General features: G+C 41.9%; 1 protein-coding gene across 7 annotated transcripts in view; it reads left to right on the forward strand.

Moving 5' to 3' along the window:
• Positions 1–1,419: 1,419 nt before the first annotated feature.
• APLP2 (amyloid beta precursor like protein 2) overlaps positions 1,420–19,367 on the forward strand; it is a 48,223-nt gene continuing 30,275 nt past the window's right edge. For all 7 annotated transcript variants that reach the window (XM_058856859.1, XM_058856860.1, XM_058856861.1 and 4 more), the window contains exon 1: positions 1,420–1,574. In XM_058856859.1, coding sequence (XP_058712842.1) covers positions 1,494–1,574 — 81 coding nt within the window. In that variant the 5' untranslated portion in view covers positions 1,420–1,493. The remainder of the gene's footprint in view (positions 1,575–19,367) is intronic.

Below are 19,367 nucleotides of genomic sequence, written 5' to 3' on the forward strand. Positions count from 1 at the left end.
AGATCTTTTTCCACCCCATTTAAGCACCTCACATATCTTCATATTAAAATGAAAGCAAATATACGGAATCTATAGGTTATTCTATCCTTGTCTAGTGAATGGTATCCCTGCCCATGGCAGGGGCGTGGGACGAGGTGAGCTTTTCCAACCCCAAGCCATTCTGTGATCCTATGATACTGCTTTTCTAACTTAATGCCAGTGGGTTCACTGCATGTCAGTGTGAAAAAAATCCAAGTAGTCTAAAACATATTGGTATTTTTAAAGATCTCATGTCCTTGAAACCAGTGGGATCTTTAGCGGTTGCATCTTCAAGGTGGGTGTGATCCCTGAACTGACTGATGTACATTTCCATTGGGAAAACCAAGAGAGTACTTAGAAGGGGCTAATAAATGTTCTGCACAGATGTGTAAAGTCTGGTATCAGCAACCGCACTTAGTAGATCTACTTTCTTCTTGAAGGGCTTACTTATTCTAAAATTCCAATTATTTAAAATTTCTATTTATAAGTAACGTGGTGAAATTAAAATACCCTCAATGCAAATTTGGCACAAAAACCTGGTTTTAAAGCCAGAAATGTGTCCTGGAATAGCAGCACCAGCAGTGGCAGAACATCTGCACTGGAAGGAACTGCTGCCATGCTCTGGTTGAAAAGAAACACAAACTGGAGGTGGTGATGGTGATGTGTCTGTTTTTTAATAAAATGTGTGCATATTGTTTAAAGAGAGCTGTGCTGTGTTTACAGAGCAGCATGTGTGGCAGTACATGTGATGTCTTCCAGGTAGTGCCTGGTGAGCACCCGGTGTTGGAAACAGGAGGAAGCCATTGATGATTATCATTCTTATCATTCAATAGCTGTATTTTAAGGAGAAAAAAAAATAAAGAAGGACACATGTGTTAAGTTTTATTATGAAACCCGAACAGCTGGGAACTTACTGCTTGCACATGAGTCAAGGGCTTTGAGAAACTGGGGATAGATGTAGAGATGTTTTTTTGAGTGGGAAACCGTTTTTCATTATTTTTAGATTCGGAAAATATCTCATTAGGCTTTTTTTACCCCAGAGTATTCTTGCTCACCGCAGTGGTGGGGTAAAGCTTTTAGCCTTTAGACGGCGATACAGGCCACGGCTTTTTCGGCTCCCCCCTATGCGGAGTTTTACCTGGGGACTGATTTCTGTAGCAGCCGAGGGTGACAGAGGTGACGCGGAGCCGAGCCGAGCCGAACCCAACCCGGCCCGGCCCGGCCCGGCCCGGCCGCCACACCCCAGCCCCAGTTCAGGCCGGCCCCCTCACGGCTCCCGGCAGCCATTTCTCGCCGAGGGACGGCCCTACCCGCCGTGCACCGCGACCCATTGGCTGATAGAGTGGCGGGGGTGGGGCCACACGCCGCCTCTCGATTGGCGCGCGCGGCTGTCACTCTACCCGGGGGCGTGGCCTGGCGAGGCGGGTCCCCGCGGGGGCGCTGCGGCCGCAGTTGCACTCGGGCGGCGGCGGGTGATGGCGGCGGTGATGGGCTGCGCGTTTCTGCTGCTTCTGGCGCTCCTCGGGCCTGCGGCCGCGCTCGCTGGATACATCGAGGTGTGTGGGTGGTGCGGGGGCGGGCGGGGCTCCCCCGGGGGTATCCGATGCGCAGGCGGGAGGTAAGTGGGATTTGGGGTGTCTCGACTACTGTGGAGCTACAGATTGTCCAGACTTGCCGAGACCTTCGCGGGGTGATGAGTTGGTGTTTTTTCCCGTGTTTTCGGGAGAGCCGTAACCCTCAGGCCGCTCATCTGGACGGGCGCTCCGTCTCACCGTCATGCTTGGGGCTGTTTTTTATGGGGACGTGACCTCGGCATTCTTGGCACGGGAGCCGGAGTGGCCACCTTCAGGGTCTAGAATCTTAGAAGACTGTTAGAGGGCCATTCCTTAGAGAAAAACCTCCGTTAAACGAATCCATTTGGTTGCTGATGGATCCAAAATAGATCTTTGGGTTGGCTCGGCTTTCGAGGATGATGCTTTAGGCAATTGTAAAGGCTCTGCGTTTCATATAGAAATGGCTTAGATGCCCGTAGGGGTCTCCGTGTGTATATATATATATATATATTATTTTTATTTTTATATATATACACACACATATACGAGTAGGTATTACTTCTGTATGTATGAAATACATATTGTATTTGCATATATGAAAATAACTGGATAGAGGAAATTCCAGCTTTATTCTAAATCCAAAAGCTCGATGTAATCTAGCTCTGCAGACAACAAGATGGGTAGGAAAAAATCTTCTGGGTTCAAAAACTTTACACAATAACCTGTCTTATTTAGAGGGAAGGAGCAAAGTATGTGCTGAGCTTCAGAAATGGCATGTAAACAGAGTTTAATAATTACGCTTGAATGTTGTTTGGAAATGCAAAACAGCTGCATCCGTCTTGTGGAAGTTCTGGGTTATTTAGGGCTGGATAAAGAGCAGGCTTGTGGCTGCTTGTGAATGATGGCTTAATTTGAGAGTTTACAGTAAATTTTAGCAAGCTTGGTTAGGTAGAACATCTACCTCAGTATGATGCAAAAATCCAAAACTCTAACTGGCAGTAAATGTGGTTGTTGGCAATTTTTAATATGTCTTGTCCATGATTTCTACTTATTTGGTTGCTATTGAGGAATAGTATTCCACATACTTTGTACCAATCCTTGTGTTAAATTTTTGTTAATCAATGGAACATGGTTGATAGCTGTTTGTGGAACAACTCCTGTGGAGGTTACCTTGCAGGAAGAATGGTGGAGCTGCTCTGAGGGCATGGAGCTAATACCCAGATCAGGTTCCTTGGCATTGCCTTGCTGGCAGGGGACTGTCCTGGCTGCTGCTGATCCAGTGTCTTGCACCTGTTTGGCAGCTCCTACAGCTGCAGGTCACTTCCTCTCTTACATCCGAGACAAATTTGGTTGCTATGCTCATCCCTTCTGGAATCTACTACTTAGGGACATGTGCCATGAAAAATCATCTTGGAAAACAAATTTAGCTGTCATTTTATTCCAAAGCCTGGTGTCTGTGTGATTAAATAGATCCTGGGTTTTGCCTGTCCCGGGATTGGCATAGAGGGAGAGCAGCTATGTCACACCTTGATGCTCCAGGAGGGACGAGTCACTGACCTTTTTGAGAAGGATTAAAATGAAAATTTTATCCTGCAATTCAGTTTGCATCCTCTGAAGGCATGATAGTCTGTCTGCTGGCATAAAATGTCAACTGTGGCATTTTAATCCTTATTTTTGCTGCGTCCTCTCTCATTGTCTTGTCGGTGGGGGTACTGCAGCTCTCAGGTCTTTATTGCTGCCAGATTTGCTCAAGAACAGCTCTCGATGCGGAGTTCAGGAAGTAAATGGTTCTATTCTGGGTCTTATACTGTGATCGTTACTGGATTTTTTCAGATGTGATGAAAAATATGCAAGCAATTTTTTTTTATTTTTTTTTTTCAAAAATCAGGATGTCATTTGAAAGTTAAGAAAAACATGTAACAATGTCTACAATTATCAGTTCAGCTGGATTGGCAGGGTCCCATTAGGTAAATTTTCTGTCTCTTGATTGTCTTAGCGTCTATTCCCTGTCCCTGGAACACCCGGTAATCTTCTTATCAACTACAATCTGTTTTTCTTTCTGTCCTGCACAGACCAAGAAGAGTAGCAGTTTGTTTTTTTCTCTGAAATTTTTGTATCTGAACTCTTGACTAGGGCGTTCCCAGGGGTTGGTGCTGGTGACAGTCGGTCTCCCTTTCAGATCATGGTGTGGGGATGGCTGATAACCTCTGACAGTCTCTCTTCTAAATGAATATGAAGAGTTTAGGGAAATCATGGATCCCAGCAATTAATGTGTTTCTTTCCATAACAGTAAGTGTCTGAATTTTGCTTGTTTCGCTTGTGAAGTCCCCAAGAACTCAAACAGGACACTGATGCCAGCTGGGAAAAGAAAATAAATCTATGCTAATTTGATCAGTATTCCAATGATAAAATACTTCTGCTGTGCCCTCAAGGCCTTTGAAGGTGCAAAGTTTGTTTTTATTACTTGACCTTTTTGTGTAATCATATCTAAGGCAATGCAGACTTGATATTGTTTTTTTAAAATAAGGTTTAGTATTTTTCAAAAGCTCTTACATCTGTTACCTGCCTGCTTGAAATCACCAGAATTTGGAGGAGGGAAAAAAAAAAAAGGTGTGTTTTGCAGCAGAATTTCATGTTATTATTTTTGTCTTGTATTGCTTAAATTCTCCCTGACAAAAATATCAGCCTTGTGCCATTTCTGCAGACCTTGGGGACTTCTAATTGCCTGCTGCATCGAACAAAGAACTCCACCTAGGGAAATTTCCACTTCAGTGTTCGAGTCCAGAGCAGAAACAGCTCAGGAAAATTCCAGTCTTGAGCCTATGGCCTTTAGTTTGCCCTCAGTTCCTAAAACTTTGCTTCCTGGTGTTAGGAAATACAGCTTCCTGTGAAAGTAATTATATGCAGTGCCTCCTCTAAGCTTCAATAAAAGCTTCTCTGAAGCAAAGATATGGAAATAAAGCAAATCTCATACTGCAGAGAGGCTCTGGGTTTTCTGCTGCATTGTAGGATGGCACATGAAGGTAAGTGCTCCTTTTTGGAGGATGCCTTCAGCTCTCCTTGTTTCACCTGCAAAATAATTATCACGTCTATTAAATGTTATTTAGGCATTAATAGCTCTACCAGAGATTGACTTCTTTGTTAATGTGGTCATTGCATCACTTGCAAGTTATTTAAAAGCCGTTCTGTAGGTGGCTTTAGCTGTATTATAATTACACATTGCTGCTCCTCCAGCACCTGGGAGTGCAGGGAGGGATTAGTGCAGTTCCCTGTGCTCTGCACCAGTTGTGCTTCTCTCTGGATGTGCCTTGTAAAGCTTCTGCCATTGCTTTTCCCTGTGTGTGTGTCGTTTGGAGGCGTATGGGCTCAATCTTGAAAGTGTAAGTCACTTTGACTGCAGCATCTGCTTCTACACATGTACTTAAACCAAAGCCTTGTTCCTCAGCTGAAAATAGAAGAATACACCATCCCCAACTATTTCTTGTTAGAAGGCAAAGCCTTTCCCCTCTCTACACTTGGACATTTCACACTCTGCTTCTTAACTCCTCAGGCTTTCGAAATTGATGCAATCCCTCAGACTCTTGCTTTTGTGCTTCTTCCATACAGTAAAACTTGGTGTCATTGTTTTTAAGTTCAGGCAGTCAGCACCTCTGCAACATGGTGTTAATTTAAGACGATGCTTGCTCTTAATTGGACGGCTTTGAGTACTCACAATGGCCTAGAAACCCTTCTGGAGAGGCTCCTAATTCAGAACTATACTTGAACATGCAAGATTGCCCCTTTTTTTTTCTTACCAAAACTGTTATCTGCGCCCATTATGCACGTGTTCTGCTTTCTCTACTTGCAGTGAGTTTGTCACAGTGAAATGGCATCTCTTACCACAGGTTTTACTTGCTGGGTGTCTTAAATGCAATATTTAGGGCTCTGTGACTATGCATTAACTATATTATTTTATAATTTACTTTTCGATATTTTCCTTTTCACCTTTTTCCTGCAGGTGCAAATAAATCTCAGGTTTGTGGGGAGAAATGGGTTGACAACATTGTACAAACACAATTTTTCCATATGTAGATATATACTTACTGTATGCTTACTAGTGTGAGCTGTAAAGCGGTAAGAAAGGAAGATGTGAGTGGAGTAAATTGTCAGGCTCTCTTTATTGTGAATTAACCAAAATTACTTTTTTTTCTGGTTTGGAAGGGCTGATGGCTTCTCCTCAGATACAATAGGATAAAAGTAACTTTAGCGTGTTAATACTATTACTTACATAAGGCAAGTGGTATTTCAGGGTTGGTGCTGTAGGAGCAGCACTCTCACTCCTGAGGGGCAGTGCATAAGGAAAAAGTTCGGCTTGGGGGACATAATTTGGCTGGGGTTTTCTTTGAGAGTAATTTATTAACATTAGATTTGACTTCTTTTAATTTATGAATTTCTGCAACTGTGCGCAGGCATATATATATATATGTATATATATACACACACACACACACACATTTCACATAGAGATCTAACTTGTGAATGACACTTTTTTATTTTTTTTCAAGTTGTTCAGCACTGGATTTACTACTTTCACCTCCATCTGCCTTCTCCATTGGAGTTAAATATATATTTGTCACTGAGTTTTCTCTATGCTACACTACCTTATTTGAGAACATGGAAAACTCACGTACCAAAGAATACAGAAGTGAAATCCACCTTTTAGCCTGGCTTTTAAATGTCCATAAGTTCTAATGCTTGCTCTGAAGGATTGATGTTTAAAATGCAAAATTTTGTCTTTATGTGCATTTGTAGGAGTTTTAAGTTCCAAACTGAGATAAATGATTGAAACACCAGTGTTCTGCAAGTGATGTTAAACTAATCTCTCTAGCAGCCAAACCCAGCCTGCTTGGCTTTATGTAATCAGGTGTCCACCTGATCAAGAGCACATGTGGCTAAGCTGCTTACCAGCTCTTCATTTGGAGGTATTACAGGCATGTTTTGTATACAGCCATTGGGGAAAAGGATGTACTCCTTATTCTTGAAAGACCAACCTGCAGATGTACTAAATTGAGTTCTAATTCCTTGTTGTCATGGTTGCGTGCCATGATAATGCTCTTGTACAAATAAATTAATGTATTGCAGACCTTAATTTTGGTTTATATCTTCAGTAGCCTCCTAGTCACTCTTAACTTAGCACAGTCAAATGCTGCTGCTCTCTGTGGCTTTTGGTGATTTATTTCACTTTCCATTTTTGCTGGTGACAATGGGAAGTCAAATCACATATTGGCACTCTGTTTCCTGAGGGAAACTCACTGCTGGGTGAGGCATGGTCCAGAAAGCCTTTTGTTCTCTACTACAGGCAGACCCGGTTCATGTACATACATATGTATTCATCTGATTTAAAGATCTTTCCTGGCAAGACTGGCCCAGTAGTCTGTGAGGACTGGTGCAGTTGGGCTATCCTGATTTTGGTGTGTTTACTGCAAGGATAGTGGCTTCACTTGAGCTGTTTTTTTTTCTGATGATTTGTTTCTCAAGATGACTGTTGGGCTGTGCAGTAACATCTGTTAGCAGTGGTTTGAGGGAATTCTTATTTCTCAACCTGCAGATCAGTGGCTGTGTACAGAGTGTAGTCTAATCTTCTTTGCCAGTCTAATCTTCTTCTTTCTTCTTGGGGGATTCCTCCTCTGGACCTTCAAAAAAGTCTCCCCAGTTTTTTCTAGTGCCAGGATTTCCTGCACGGGTGAGCTGTGGGGTAGAATGCTGTGTCTAGACAAGGCCTTCAGTTGATGAAGCAGGGTCTGAAGCTGTTATTCCATGCAGTGTGAGCTTCAAGGAAGCCTATGGAGGAGACAAGTCAATGATTTTTTGGCTTGGATGGCTTCACTGTGCTTTGAGACTAACGGAAAACCATTATCAAATGATGAGTACAAGCTCAAGTTTTTTGAGCTACCAGGTATGAAGGGCATTAAAATTACCAGCTTAACTTAGATGCAGCCTGAAAAAACCCAACAAAACCCACAGAAGGTGGGAGCTGTGGCTTGGTTCCCTGTTGTGCTGGAGAAGCTTTGTGAGGCATTGAGTCATTGGTGTGTTAGCAGTGTCACCGACTTGTGGTATTGTGCCGAGGTGCGGCAGATGATAAACATGCCTCAGTACTCAGATCCCAGACTCTGGCTCTGTGACAGGGATGCATTTAGGTAATTTCATACAGTAAGCTTCTCTCTAACAAAATTATAGCAGTGCAAAGTGTATTTTGACCCAGGTCAAGGACAGGGACAGGCAGACATGGGCACACCAAGCTGGCTGGGGCCATGCTTCACTTGACTCTAACAACAGTTGATACTCAGTGAAGCTTCCATTTACGAGTAGCTAATTATCATCTCCTCACAGATGACTTCATGTTTAAATATAAGCAGTGTTCAACCTTGAAAGTTCCTGATTTCATTTACGTCTCTTTTCCTCCAACAAATGTTTTCTGGTTATGTTATATTTTCAAATGTCTGAGATCTTCTGAGGTGTGGGTCAGGGCATTGGTTTCTTTCAATTCTTGGATTAGTGAGAGTTTTATTATTCTGTTAACACTCTACTATAGCAGGGCTTGCATTTTCTCATGAAAATGTTGTGCTTGGGTTCTTTAACCTGTCACCCCAAAGCTCTAAATGGAGCCACTGAGGTGAACTCAAAAATCTTCATCTGATGATGATGCAGAGATGAAACAGAGGTTTAGCAAGCTACTTGATATTTTCCAGGAGTCGCCTTATGCTAACTTCAGTACAGAGATGCTTAAATCAAAAGCCAAACACTTGCATTTTTAATCTTTGGTCTTTTCTTTAAAGGCTCTTATGTTATTTTTAGATTCAACTCCCTGCCAAAAGCTTTTTTTCCGTTTCTTTTGGATTTTGTGTTGATGAATCCCACTAGTTATGATGTCATTGCATAGTGTGAAATGACAGCAACAAAAGAAAAATATTACCCATACCATCTGTTACAATAAATATTATGCAGTCCTGTTAGATTCAAAGCGGATTTGGATAGCATATTCACAACAGAAGCTGGTCTCTGCTTAGACGTATGGTACCCTCTAGCATAAAGCTTTTAATCACCAAATTCTCTATATGGTTTTGGATTTGACATGACCCATTGCCAAGTCTAAGTTTAGTTGGTTTTTTTTTTAATCAGTGTTTAATCTTCTGTCATTTATATTAGGCCTAGTAACTTGCCAGAAATGGTCCTAGAGGAATCTGTGTGAATTAAGATAATTCACTAATACCAAGCATCGGTTGACTTCTTACACTGGTCATCTTACAGTAATTGTGGCCTGAAATAGAGAGGGGCAGATTTGCTTTAATCTCATAAATATTCTTCTCAAAAGATTAAATGCAAAATGTTGATTCAAATCTGTGGTTGGTTCTCCCAGAAAGTGTATTGGCATTTGAACGTGAGTCTTTCCCTGCATAATTTATCAAAGCCCTTATTGAAGAAATTGAATTTGATAGGTGTTTCGTTTTATGCTGCAAGATCACAAACATGTTTAGAAACCCTAAAGAAGAATTAAATGGTGTCAGGATCCAAGCACAGCACAGAGCCTGCCTTAGCAGCCTTGGTCAAAGATGAATCCTGAAATGCAGAGTAGAGCAGTTCCTTGTGCGTGGACTGAAATGTGCTGCCTGCCAGGAAAAAAGGAGACTGAGAAATTGTTGAGGGTGCATGTTATCATGGAAACTGGTTATTACTCTTGAATGGAGCAGGATACTTGCAGCTCCCTTTTGGACTTGGGATAAGATTTAAGTGCCTCTCAGTAGTTTGAGTTGCAGGGTTTCAATAACCACTTCATTTCCAGAGGCTTTAAGTAAAGCTTCAGTGCTGGAAATGTCAGGCGTTGGAGAAGGTTTTCCCTTGGTAACCAGCCAGAAAAATTGAGATTTTGCATTTGCAGTGTATTGATGTATTAGAGCTCAGTCTTTGAGCATGGATGGACATGGTACTGTGCAAGAGCCAGATCCCAGGAGGGGCTGACGGAATTTTTGAGGGCGTCACGGAATGAAGTTGTAGTGCTTCTGTGGGTGTGTGAAGCTTGGGCTTGGGAGAGAGTGTTGAGACAATCACTGGAGAAACAAGAGGAAAAAGAATCATGTTCCTGCCCATGTCACTCCTGATCAATGCTATCTTGTTCAAATTGCATCAGTACTTGCCTTGCAACAAAGGAACTTAGTATGTGGATGTCCTGTTTAGGGCGCAGCCGCTTTCTTGGAAATAATTTCCCAATAGCTGAGGCAGAAATGAATGACCTGCTAGAGCAAAGGCTGGATGTGCTGGAAGGGTTTGCACTGCTATATCCTTACCTTGTTTACCTTGTCTTGGCTTTGTGGACTGGATCACAGCTTGTCACCTGTTCCATCCCTTTCCTTCTGCCTATGTGCTTATGTATTTTTTATCTTCTTTTTCATGGTATGCACGTTTGAATTTATGATTAAGAATTTACACTAATCACAAGGGCTGAAATATATTACCTGTGTTTGAATCCAGTGCTGTGTTTTATGTATAGTGTTTTTAATTAATGCTTAGTTTTAAATCCTTGTGTCTTGCTGCAGATTATATCTTTGTTTCTCAGGTTAAGAGACAAAGAAGTAAAACTAAACCAGCTGATCTCTCCCTGCATAACAGCTTTTAAATGGCAGGAAATCTTCTTCCGAATTTGATTAAATGTAAAATCCACAGTATAGACAAAAGGCATTTTGAAGTTGAGGCTGAAATTCCTGGTTTGGATGGATTTGTTGTGCTCAGTTCTACTGAGCAAGCTTTTGCAAATTGCTTCACATGGGAATTAGCGTGATGAGGAGAATACTTTTCAAAGTATAACTATATGGGAGGCTTTCTGCAGAGCATCTACAGTATGTTAATTCCCTCTTTCAGTGCAGGGCCCTGAGTAGAATGCAGCATTGTAGTCCTTTCGTAATAGATGCTGATGGATTTCAGGAGTGGTGCTGTTCTGAAATGGCCACTGTCAAACTTCTACTGATGTGTGTGCAAACTGCAAAACTGGGTGCTCCAAGGAGGAATTGGACACATCCAGGAAAATTTTGGGCTGCCATAGCAGAGACATGAGGAGCACTGCTTTCCAAGACCTTAAATGGCCTTTTGCTCCGGGCAAAAGCAATGATGACTTTACTTCTTTTGTTGTGCTGTCCTTGGCTTCAATTTGGCTTTTCAAGCTTTATGTCACTGTCTTTAAAGATTTTTGCAAAAATTTGTATCATTATTTCTCATTCTCTAAGTGGCTGATAGCTTTACTCATAATTTTCTGTTATTTTGTTTATTAGGCTGTGATTCTTACATTTATTTTGATCTTATAACTGGGGGTATAACAAACATTTAGGTACAGCTGGCAGTAGCATTAGCTAAGTGGGTTTAATGTGCCAAACTCTCAGCAGTTCTTCCCCTCGTGTTGATTTGGAGATGCATTGCCACTAAGAATCCTTTGTCATTTTTTAAGAGGATGCTGCTGACTTGCTCTAAGCTGTTTCTCAGGCCATAAAAGAGAGCTGATTTTTACTGTTTTTAACAGCAACCTTTAGATACACCAGATCAAGCAAAGCAGAGATTTCTTTTTGTTTTGTGGTGTTTGCCTTGGAACAACTGCTGTGCTTTGGAGTGGCTTTTCAGCTAGATCGCTGAGCAGCATCCATCTCATAGTCTCTATCTACAGCATGTCCAGGATGATGCTCTTCACTGATGAAGAGGATTAAAATAGTAATTAAGCTGCTGATAACACCAAATGTCCTGTAAAGTACAAAATAAAGATATAGACAAACTGAACATGCTGGAGTGATCCAGTCTGTTGGAATGAATCAGGGTAGGAACATTTTTTAACTTGAGCCAGGTTTGAAATGCTCATATCACAGATAAAACTAGGGCTTATTTTGCATATCAAAACACTTGATCTAGTGTGTCTGTAGAGACACTTTCTTGCTTTCATTTTTTTCTTCTGTGTTTGAGTGGATAGTTGGTCCCATCTGCCCCACCTTAACTCCTGAGTTTCACTTAAAATGGTATGCTTGGCACTATTTATGAGAATGCTTCCTCCAGTGAGTTAATTTTGGGAGCAACCCATAGCAGAGGACTGTTCTTATTTATTCCCACTCCTCTAGGTTAACATTCACATCCTTTAATTGACAGGTATAACTGTGAAAATATGGGCAGCCTCTAACGCAATTGCATAACTGTGACTGAACAGTTGCTCCATTTGTCTTGGTTGTCCAGGCTGTAGAGTTGCCACACAGCCTTGACACCTGCAAATCTGTTTTGTGCTGGTTACCAAACGTTTCCTCCTCCAACAGGTACTACAATGAGATACAAAAGTTCTCAATGCAATATTCTCAGAGTGTTCCCAGCCTCATAACACAAATCCATGTACTATTGGTTCCACTGCTGTCCAGGCTGGCTGGGCATTGCGCAGGGAGAGGCAGCCTCCAGGATAATTAAAGCATGGTCTGATAAGGAACTCATTTGGGCTCTCAATGTTTTTGGTTTTTTTTTTTGTAAGATGTCCAAAGTAAGAATATTAGAATGAGGTATGCTTCTGGCTGTCTCGTGCTGTAGCATCAGGCTGTAATTTTAGCATAGCTTTCTGGTGTGCTGCTCTCTTATGTTTGGAGGCATCTGAATAGATTCTGTGGGGCTAATCTACATCAAGTGTTTGCCAGATTCTGGCAGAGTTAATATTTGCAGCTGAGATGTGTGCATAGACAGGTTTCTGAATTAAAAAAAATTCAGAACCTTAGTGGGCCATGTCTGAAGTCAACCAGTTAAACATAAAACCACCACTCCCCAGGGTTTTATTTTTGTCCTTTGACTTTGAGAAAGCACTACTGAAATGACTCAGCCCATGGCTAGGAAAATGGTGAGTGGCTAATTGCATCAATAGGCAGATCAATCTACCCTCCAACCACTGTCCCAAGTGGTTAATTTGCATGTTCAGTCAGCATTTCCATCGCCATCCTTTTCTGCTTGTGGGGGTCAAGGAGAGCAAAACTTGTTTGGAAGGCTGACCATTTATTTCTTTTTCATTCAAGTGTGTCTCCCAAGAGCATCTGAGCAGGTGAAGGAAAAGCTTCTGTAAGTAGAAGTCAATAGTCAGTTCTTTCCCTGCTTGATAGCCTTTTCCAAGCAGAAAAATAAAGAATTGTTTGGAATGCTTATGTTCAAAATAACATACCTTGACAGTTTTCTTTACAGTTCCTCCAGCTGGTCTTTATAAAAAAAAAAAAAAAAAAAAAAAAAAATTAAAAAATACTGGTACATTCAGACACCTTGAAGAGGAATATCAGTTGAAGTGATGGAAGTTCTCAGTGGATAGTGCCTCTTTAAGGCATATCAAGATTGTCTACAAGTGTCCCACCTGCTCTTTTTCAGAGAGCAGTGTCCCTTGCTGTTGCAGAACAGGCAGTTTTTGCTTCCACCTTTGGAATAAAGCTTTCAGCACCTGATAGCTTTGTGCTTCGAAGCCCTCAGTGAAGTGTCAAATTACATAAAACTCATCAAGGACCTGACCATCAGATGGGTGCAGCTGCAGCATGGAAATTCTTCCACTAATCTTATGGTCACTTGTGTTTCAGCTAAGCAGACAGAAGTGTGTTCTCTCCTTTACTCTGAAATTTTTCAGAAAATGCATAAAGAAGCATCAAGGAAATAATTACTGGTGTACACATGGTTCATTCTTCCCACTGAAACCTGGAAGAGACTATTAACAAGTTAATCTCATTTTATCAAAGATAAAAATCACTGCTTCCATTTTGTTTTATTTCTGTGCAATGCTACACAGTCTGATACAGCTCAATAGAGTGAAGAGCTATAAAATTCAGCATAAGAGATTCAGGTGTTCAACATGCAAAGCCAGGTAAATATTCTGCAATGATAGCCCTGAAATACTGGAGGTTCTAGGCTTGCTTCTGTGGAGCTAGTTTTACTTCCTGGATCATCAAAATCAATAATGGGCATCTCAGCCTAGCCAGCTTGAGTATGTTCTATAAATTACTACTTAATTTTCTAATAGCATTAGGCAGCTATTCTAAGTAGAGCTCTGCTGCTTCCTGTGAAGGAACTGGCTAATACATCCATTAGGTCTTGTGTGCAAACCTAGCTGTGGGTGGTTCTGTGACTGTTAAACACCAGCTGATGAATTAATGCTTCAGAAATAAAATGGTGCTTGCTAAATTACTAAGGATTGCTTTTAAAGACTGGAAAAAACAAATACATGAAGCCATTGTTGAGGTCCTTTACTTTCTGTGACCCTGCTGCTGACAAATTTTGGGGGTACTTCAAAACACTTCTTGTCATTTGACTTCTCGTGTCAGACTGCTCAGTCCAGGTATTTGAGTTCCAGGGAATAGATGGAAGTCCACTTTTCATCCTCTGCTTTGAAAGAAGGTTAACTAGGAGATTTGAGCCTGAATTCTGCTGATAATCACAGGATCTTTTGAGGGCTGGTTGGCTGTGTGTGATAAGCTTAAAAATAAATAAAGCTTTTGCCCTCAGGCTCTTGTAAGCAAGAAGTGTTGCTCCAACCCTTCTTCCTGGACTCCAGCAACTTCCATGCTTAACCAGGGTAGTGCTTGCCATTTTTCATTCTGCCCTTGCTTGATGGCTTTCTCCCTCACCTTCAGTTTGCTGGCAGTAGTGGAAGGCAGCTGGCAGCCTTTCACCACTTTTACTGCTGGGATCAGAAATAGCTGCAGTCAGGAAAATGAAAGACTATTTTGGTGACAATTGGAGATGGTTTTGCTAAGTTAATTCTCTTGCGTTTTTGTTTTTTTGTTTGGTTGGTTGGTTTTGGTTTTGGTTTGTTTTTTTGTTTTTTTTTTGTTTTTTTGGTTTTTTTTTTTGTGAGTGATAGGAACTTTTCCTTATGAGCAGCTAACTGTAAACTGAACTTTCTTGGCACAGTGTTTACACTGAAATTTTCTTTACGGAAAAAGATGTTTACTGGAGCTGAACAAACTTGGTGTCAGTATAGGAATATATTTAAAGGACTGATTTCTGCACACCTAGACATTAAAGGCTCTTAAAAGATTTTGTTTTGTATATGAGCAGTCATGTAAGCTGCTGCCTGAAAGATGCGCCATAACTGAATAAATAACAGGAAGAGGTGTATGGGAAGATGGTTTTGGTTTAAAATCCCAGTTTCCATTATTTTTAAATAGATTTACTAGGACCCAGAGCTGCTACCTGTTCTCAGTAACAGGTACTAACTGCTGATTGTTTTACAGACTTGAAATCTGTAAAAGTAATCTGTGCTTTTGGGTGGACTTAAAAAGTTTAAATTATAAAAGTATCCTGGTTTTATGCTGGAAACAACAAGGCTATTCCATAATTTTTCTGGTAACTTGTTAATTTTGGTCTGGATCAGCAGAAGCTTGGCAGAGCTCAGGGAACAGCAGCAAAACCAAACTAGCCCTGTATTTTAGCTGTGGTTTCCAGTATTCAAAAGGTAGTCATTAGCATGGTTTGGAAACCCAAGACTTAAAAACCTCATGGTTTCCTCTGCAGATCTGAAGTTTCATCTGAATTGTTTGGAAGAAAGAATTACCAATTAATTGGATTGAATTTTGAGGGTTTTTTACAGAAGATTGAGAATTTAGGGTTGGAAAGCAATAGTCATGGCTCACAGAGCTCCAGTGTGGTCAGAGCAGGACCTGTTAAATCATTTCTGTGTGCTGTCGGGAAATAGCTGTGTAGCCTAATAGCAGAGCTTGAAAATCCTGATTAAGTATTTTATCATGTTCGAAAACACATGCAATCTGTGCACATAACTAATCAATCTGTGATGCTGAAAAACATCTCTAAGGGGATGGATACTTGAACCAAACTCAGACTGCATTGCAAACCCACATTCCTGCTTATTATCCTTCTTTTATCTTCCTTTTTTTCCCCCCATGAATTTTTCCTTGCCACTTCAAATTCTCGGTTAAAATGTGCCCTTCAGTTTCCTGCTTGCCTTTTGGATCATTGTGTTTTAGATAAAAACACAATCTAACCCTAACCCTGTGCAGCCTTTTTATCTGGAGTCAGCCAAGTGGTCAGACAAGTGGATGGAGCAAGGAGCCAGAGGTTCCTGCAGTGGCTTTTTTGCACGACTCCTAGTGAGCTTCACAAGAAAGCAGGCTGTTTTGAGGAGGGAATTTTGGTTTGTTCCCTCCTGGAATGCTAAATCATTTCTAATCAGTAGTAATGGGTTTATTTTTCTGTCTGTCTGATGTTAAATTATTCTGTCTCCTTTCTTCCAGTTTTGGCCACGGGGGAAGTTAGTGGTGAACTCATGTGGGTGTGTGACTTGTGATGAGTTTTAATCCAGGAGTTACTTTTGCCTTGAGCAAATTGCTTTGAAGTGATGAAAGATTTTCTGAATGTACATTGCTGTGTATTATGGAATCTGTATCCTGATAACTACAGAGTCCTGTTTACATATTCCCTAACACTGGTGTAGCTAAAGTGCCTAAAGATGGCACGACGTCTCCTATCAAACCATGGAGAAGTTACTTACAAAATAGCATCTCTTAGTAGTCCTCTGCATGTGCTGCTCTCAGCGATGCCTTTGTGGTATAAGCAGTGATGGTTCATATTAACAATCAGCTCAGAAATGAAAGATCTGAGAGTTAAACTTTTCAAACACTATTACGCCATAGCTGCTGTCCTTAGGCTTTGGTTTGGATCTCCCTTACGGTAGTCCAGGAAGGCAATATTGCCCCGTGGCCATTTTTTCAGTAGAATATTAGTGAGTGTGAAAATATTAACTTTGCACTCAAGTTTTCACTTGCTGACTGGCTAACAGGACATCTTGGGTTTCTGTGCGTCAGATGCCCAAATAATTAATGTGGGAAAGTGGTAATTAGTCAGGCTATGCAGGACAGAGTGATGGCACAGATTGGAGCGAGGAGACAGCATTAAACCAAGCTGAGCCTGCTGCAGGGTGACCTTAGGCAAGTCACCTGACTTTGTGCCTCAGTTTAGCCCAGTGATAAATAGGCCTGGCTCCCTCTGCTGGGGTAGAGCTTAGGGTGGCGCCTTAAAAAGGGAACTTTAAATAGCGTCGTGGTAGTGCTCTGCTGCAAGGGGAAGTGGCCGTGAGTGTGTCTGACACAGGTTCGAAATGGTCCCTTACGTCCTTGTGACACACAGAAGACGACCTGGCTGATTAAACCTATTTGGACCTACCTGTGTGCTGTGTGAGGATTATCTGTGTTTGTGCTTTCCTCTTCTCTTGCCCTTATTTTTTGTGAGGTGCCCCCGCCGAGGGAGGCAAAGATTTAGTTTTAGATAAGCATTGTTAAGGTGAGAGGCGTGGCTTTAAAGCCCAGGAAAAGTAAATTCCACGCTGTGCCTCAGGGGATGGGCCCTGAGAGCCCGGGAAGAGTGGCCCCAGCCCGGAGCCTCGTGGGGTGGCAGCCCAGGGTGTTGTGATTGGGTTTGAGCCCCTGGGGTTTCTGCCTTGCTGTGTTCCTATTAGACCCTGACCTTAAACTCCACCCTGGTTCTGTCCCATAAAACCCACCATCCTGCCTCTGTTCTGGCCTTGCTCTCTGTCTCTGGATTTAAGCTGAGTTTGTTCCTGTGTTGAATAAATGGTTTCCTGAGATTAACCAAGCAGAGGCCTGTGTCGTTGAAGTCCCATGGCAGTCAGCAGAATCCATAACCTCCCTGGACTTGATCCTGCAGCAGCAGAACACTACAATTTTTAAGGTGGCTTTTTGTTAAACTATTCCAGTCCCAGCCATTACAACCAAGCTGTACTTTTGAAAGCTTGAGGCCCTGAAATTAATCTTTTTTTGAAGGACACAGTTCTGGGTACAGTAACATTTGTTCAGGGAATGTTCCAGTGGAGTTGTTATGAACTTTGTCTCTCCAGGGATAGAAAAGAGGATGCCAAAGGCAACCATGTTACACAAGCAACTTCAGGAAGCTGAGGCAGTGCTGAGTTGTGGCTTTCCTGGATTTGATCACTTCTCTCCCAGCCTAGCTGTGCAGCAGCACTACCTGCAGTGTAGCAATCCCTATTGAAATGCAGCAGTTCCCAGTGCAAATGTCTCACATGCAGATTAAGTGCCCATTGACTCATGTATGCCCTTATGGAGCATGATAAACTGTAGGGGGAGGTGGAACTAATCTGATACCTCCTAAGTACAAATTCCAAGGGCAAAACAGCTGCTCGTAACTCACAGGTACTTGGAAATCTCCCCTTTTCCTTGCAGAAAGGCAGTGGAATGTGCAAAGCAGTAAGGAATGCTTTAGGCTGCAGCAGGTTTTTGTAATCCTACTGTTGCTGACAGCACATATGGAAGTACATGGATTATTGTCACTGAACTTCGGACTGTTCAAGGCTTCATGTCGGCTATAAACGCAAGCATCTAAATATAAACTGCACCCCAACTACCAATACAGCTCCTGCCTTTGCTTGCAATTCTTTGCCGGTGCAGACACCCCCACCACAAAAGACAATAAAGGACAAGCAGATGAGAGCTCCACCCCTTCCAGCAAGTTAAAGCAAGCCAAAGACTGCTTTAGTGAGATTTCTGCCATTTAAATTAAAAAGCAAACACAGCCTGGTATTATCAGCTCACACCAGATCTGCCTGCAGACAGTAATTCTTCCTGTCTTGGACCCCTGCCCATGTGCATTATTGTAATTATCAGCAATTAAAAAAAAAATAAAGCAATAAAGCTAGGACGAGCTTGAGATCTAGTCTGTAGATTTACTGCCTGCTGTGTCAGGCATTCATTAGCCTTCCTGGGTTCAAGCCACCTATCTGCTGAATAAAAACAGGAAGAGCAGCTAAGGAAAACAAAGCATGAAACACCACTTGAAGCATGAATTGAGAGCTCTGCTTGCATTTACAAGTTATAAATCCAAAACCAGGGGAATTCTAATTATTCTGTCCAGACGTTCTTGTGTGTAAAGTCCTTCTGCCAACTTCCGTCACTTTTTAGTTGAAGTGTTGGTTTCCTGAATACTGACTTATCATTAATTCCCAGGTGAGATTCATGGCAATGAATGTTAGATTTAAGGGCCCTGTGGCATGTCGTGATCTAGGAGGGCTGAGCTTTATGATGCCAGCCCAGCTGTTCTCCTTCCAATAGCTTCACTTTGTGACTGCAGCTCTTCTTAATTTTCATTTTGCCAAGGGCTGGCCTCTCCTTGTGGAAGGAGAAAGGCCCATGGAGATCAGCTGGAAGTAACAGTAGTATGGGGGGGGTGTGCAGTTGAAATAGTTGAGTCCCTGCACAAACACTCACACCAGTTTTTCAGCCCAGAAGGGGCAAAACATTAAAATCCTCACACATTCAAAAGCAGCAGCTATGGAGAGTTGTGTTCACAGGAAGGCTGGTAAGGTAACAGGGCTCTTTTTTTGTGTCAAAATGAACTGCTGGAATTCCTCAGTGGTCTTGAAAGTATTCAGTTTATATCCTTCATATCTGTGGGTATTCCACGGACATAGGGAGATTTGCAGAGTTGCTCAGACAGAATGTAATTTTTTTTAAAAAGGAGAAAAAGTTCTACCTTTAAGGTGGGCAGCATAATTTATCTGAATAAGGACAATGCTGAGCATCCTGTTCTGAAGTCCCTCAGGCTGTGTTTTATGTGGATCCTGATTTACTAACTAGGATTACTTTCAAAGGGCCTTTGATTAATTAAAAACAAACAGTGCAAGTAATCTTTTCCCGACTTTTTTTTTGTCAGTGTAGCAGCAGCTGTTTGTGGAATACTTGTAACTCTCAGGAGCAGGAAATCTGATCTGACCTGTAGAGAATCCTGTAAAGGGTC

This window comes from Poecile atricapillus, chromosome 25, assembly GCF_030490865.1.
Source record: "Poecile atricapillus isolate bPoeAtr1 chromosome 25, bPoeAtr1.hap1, whole genome shotgun sequence".
In the NCBI taxonomy this organism is placed as follows: domain Eukaryota; kingdom Metazoa; phylum Chordata; class Aves; order Passeriformes; family Paridae; genus Poecile; species Poecile atricapillus.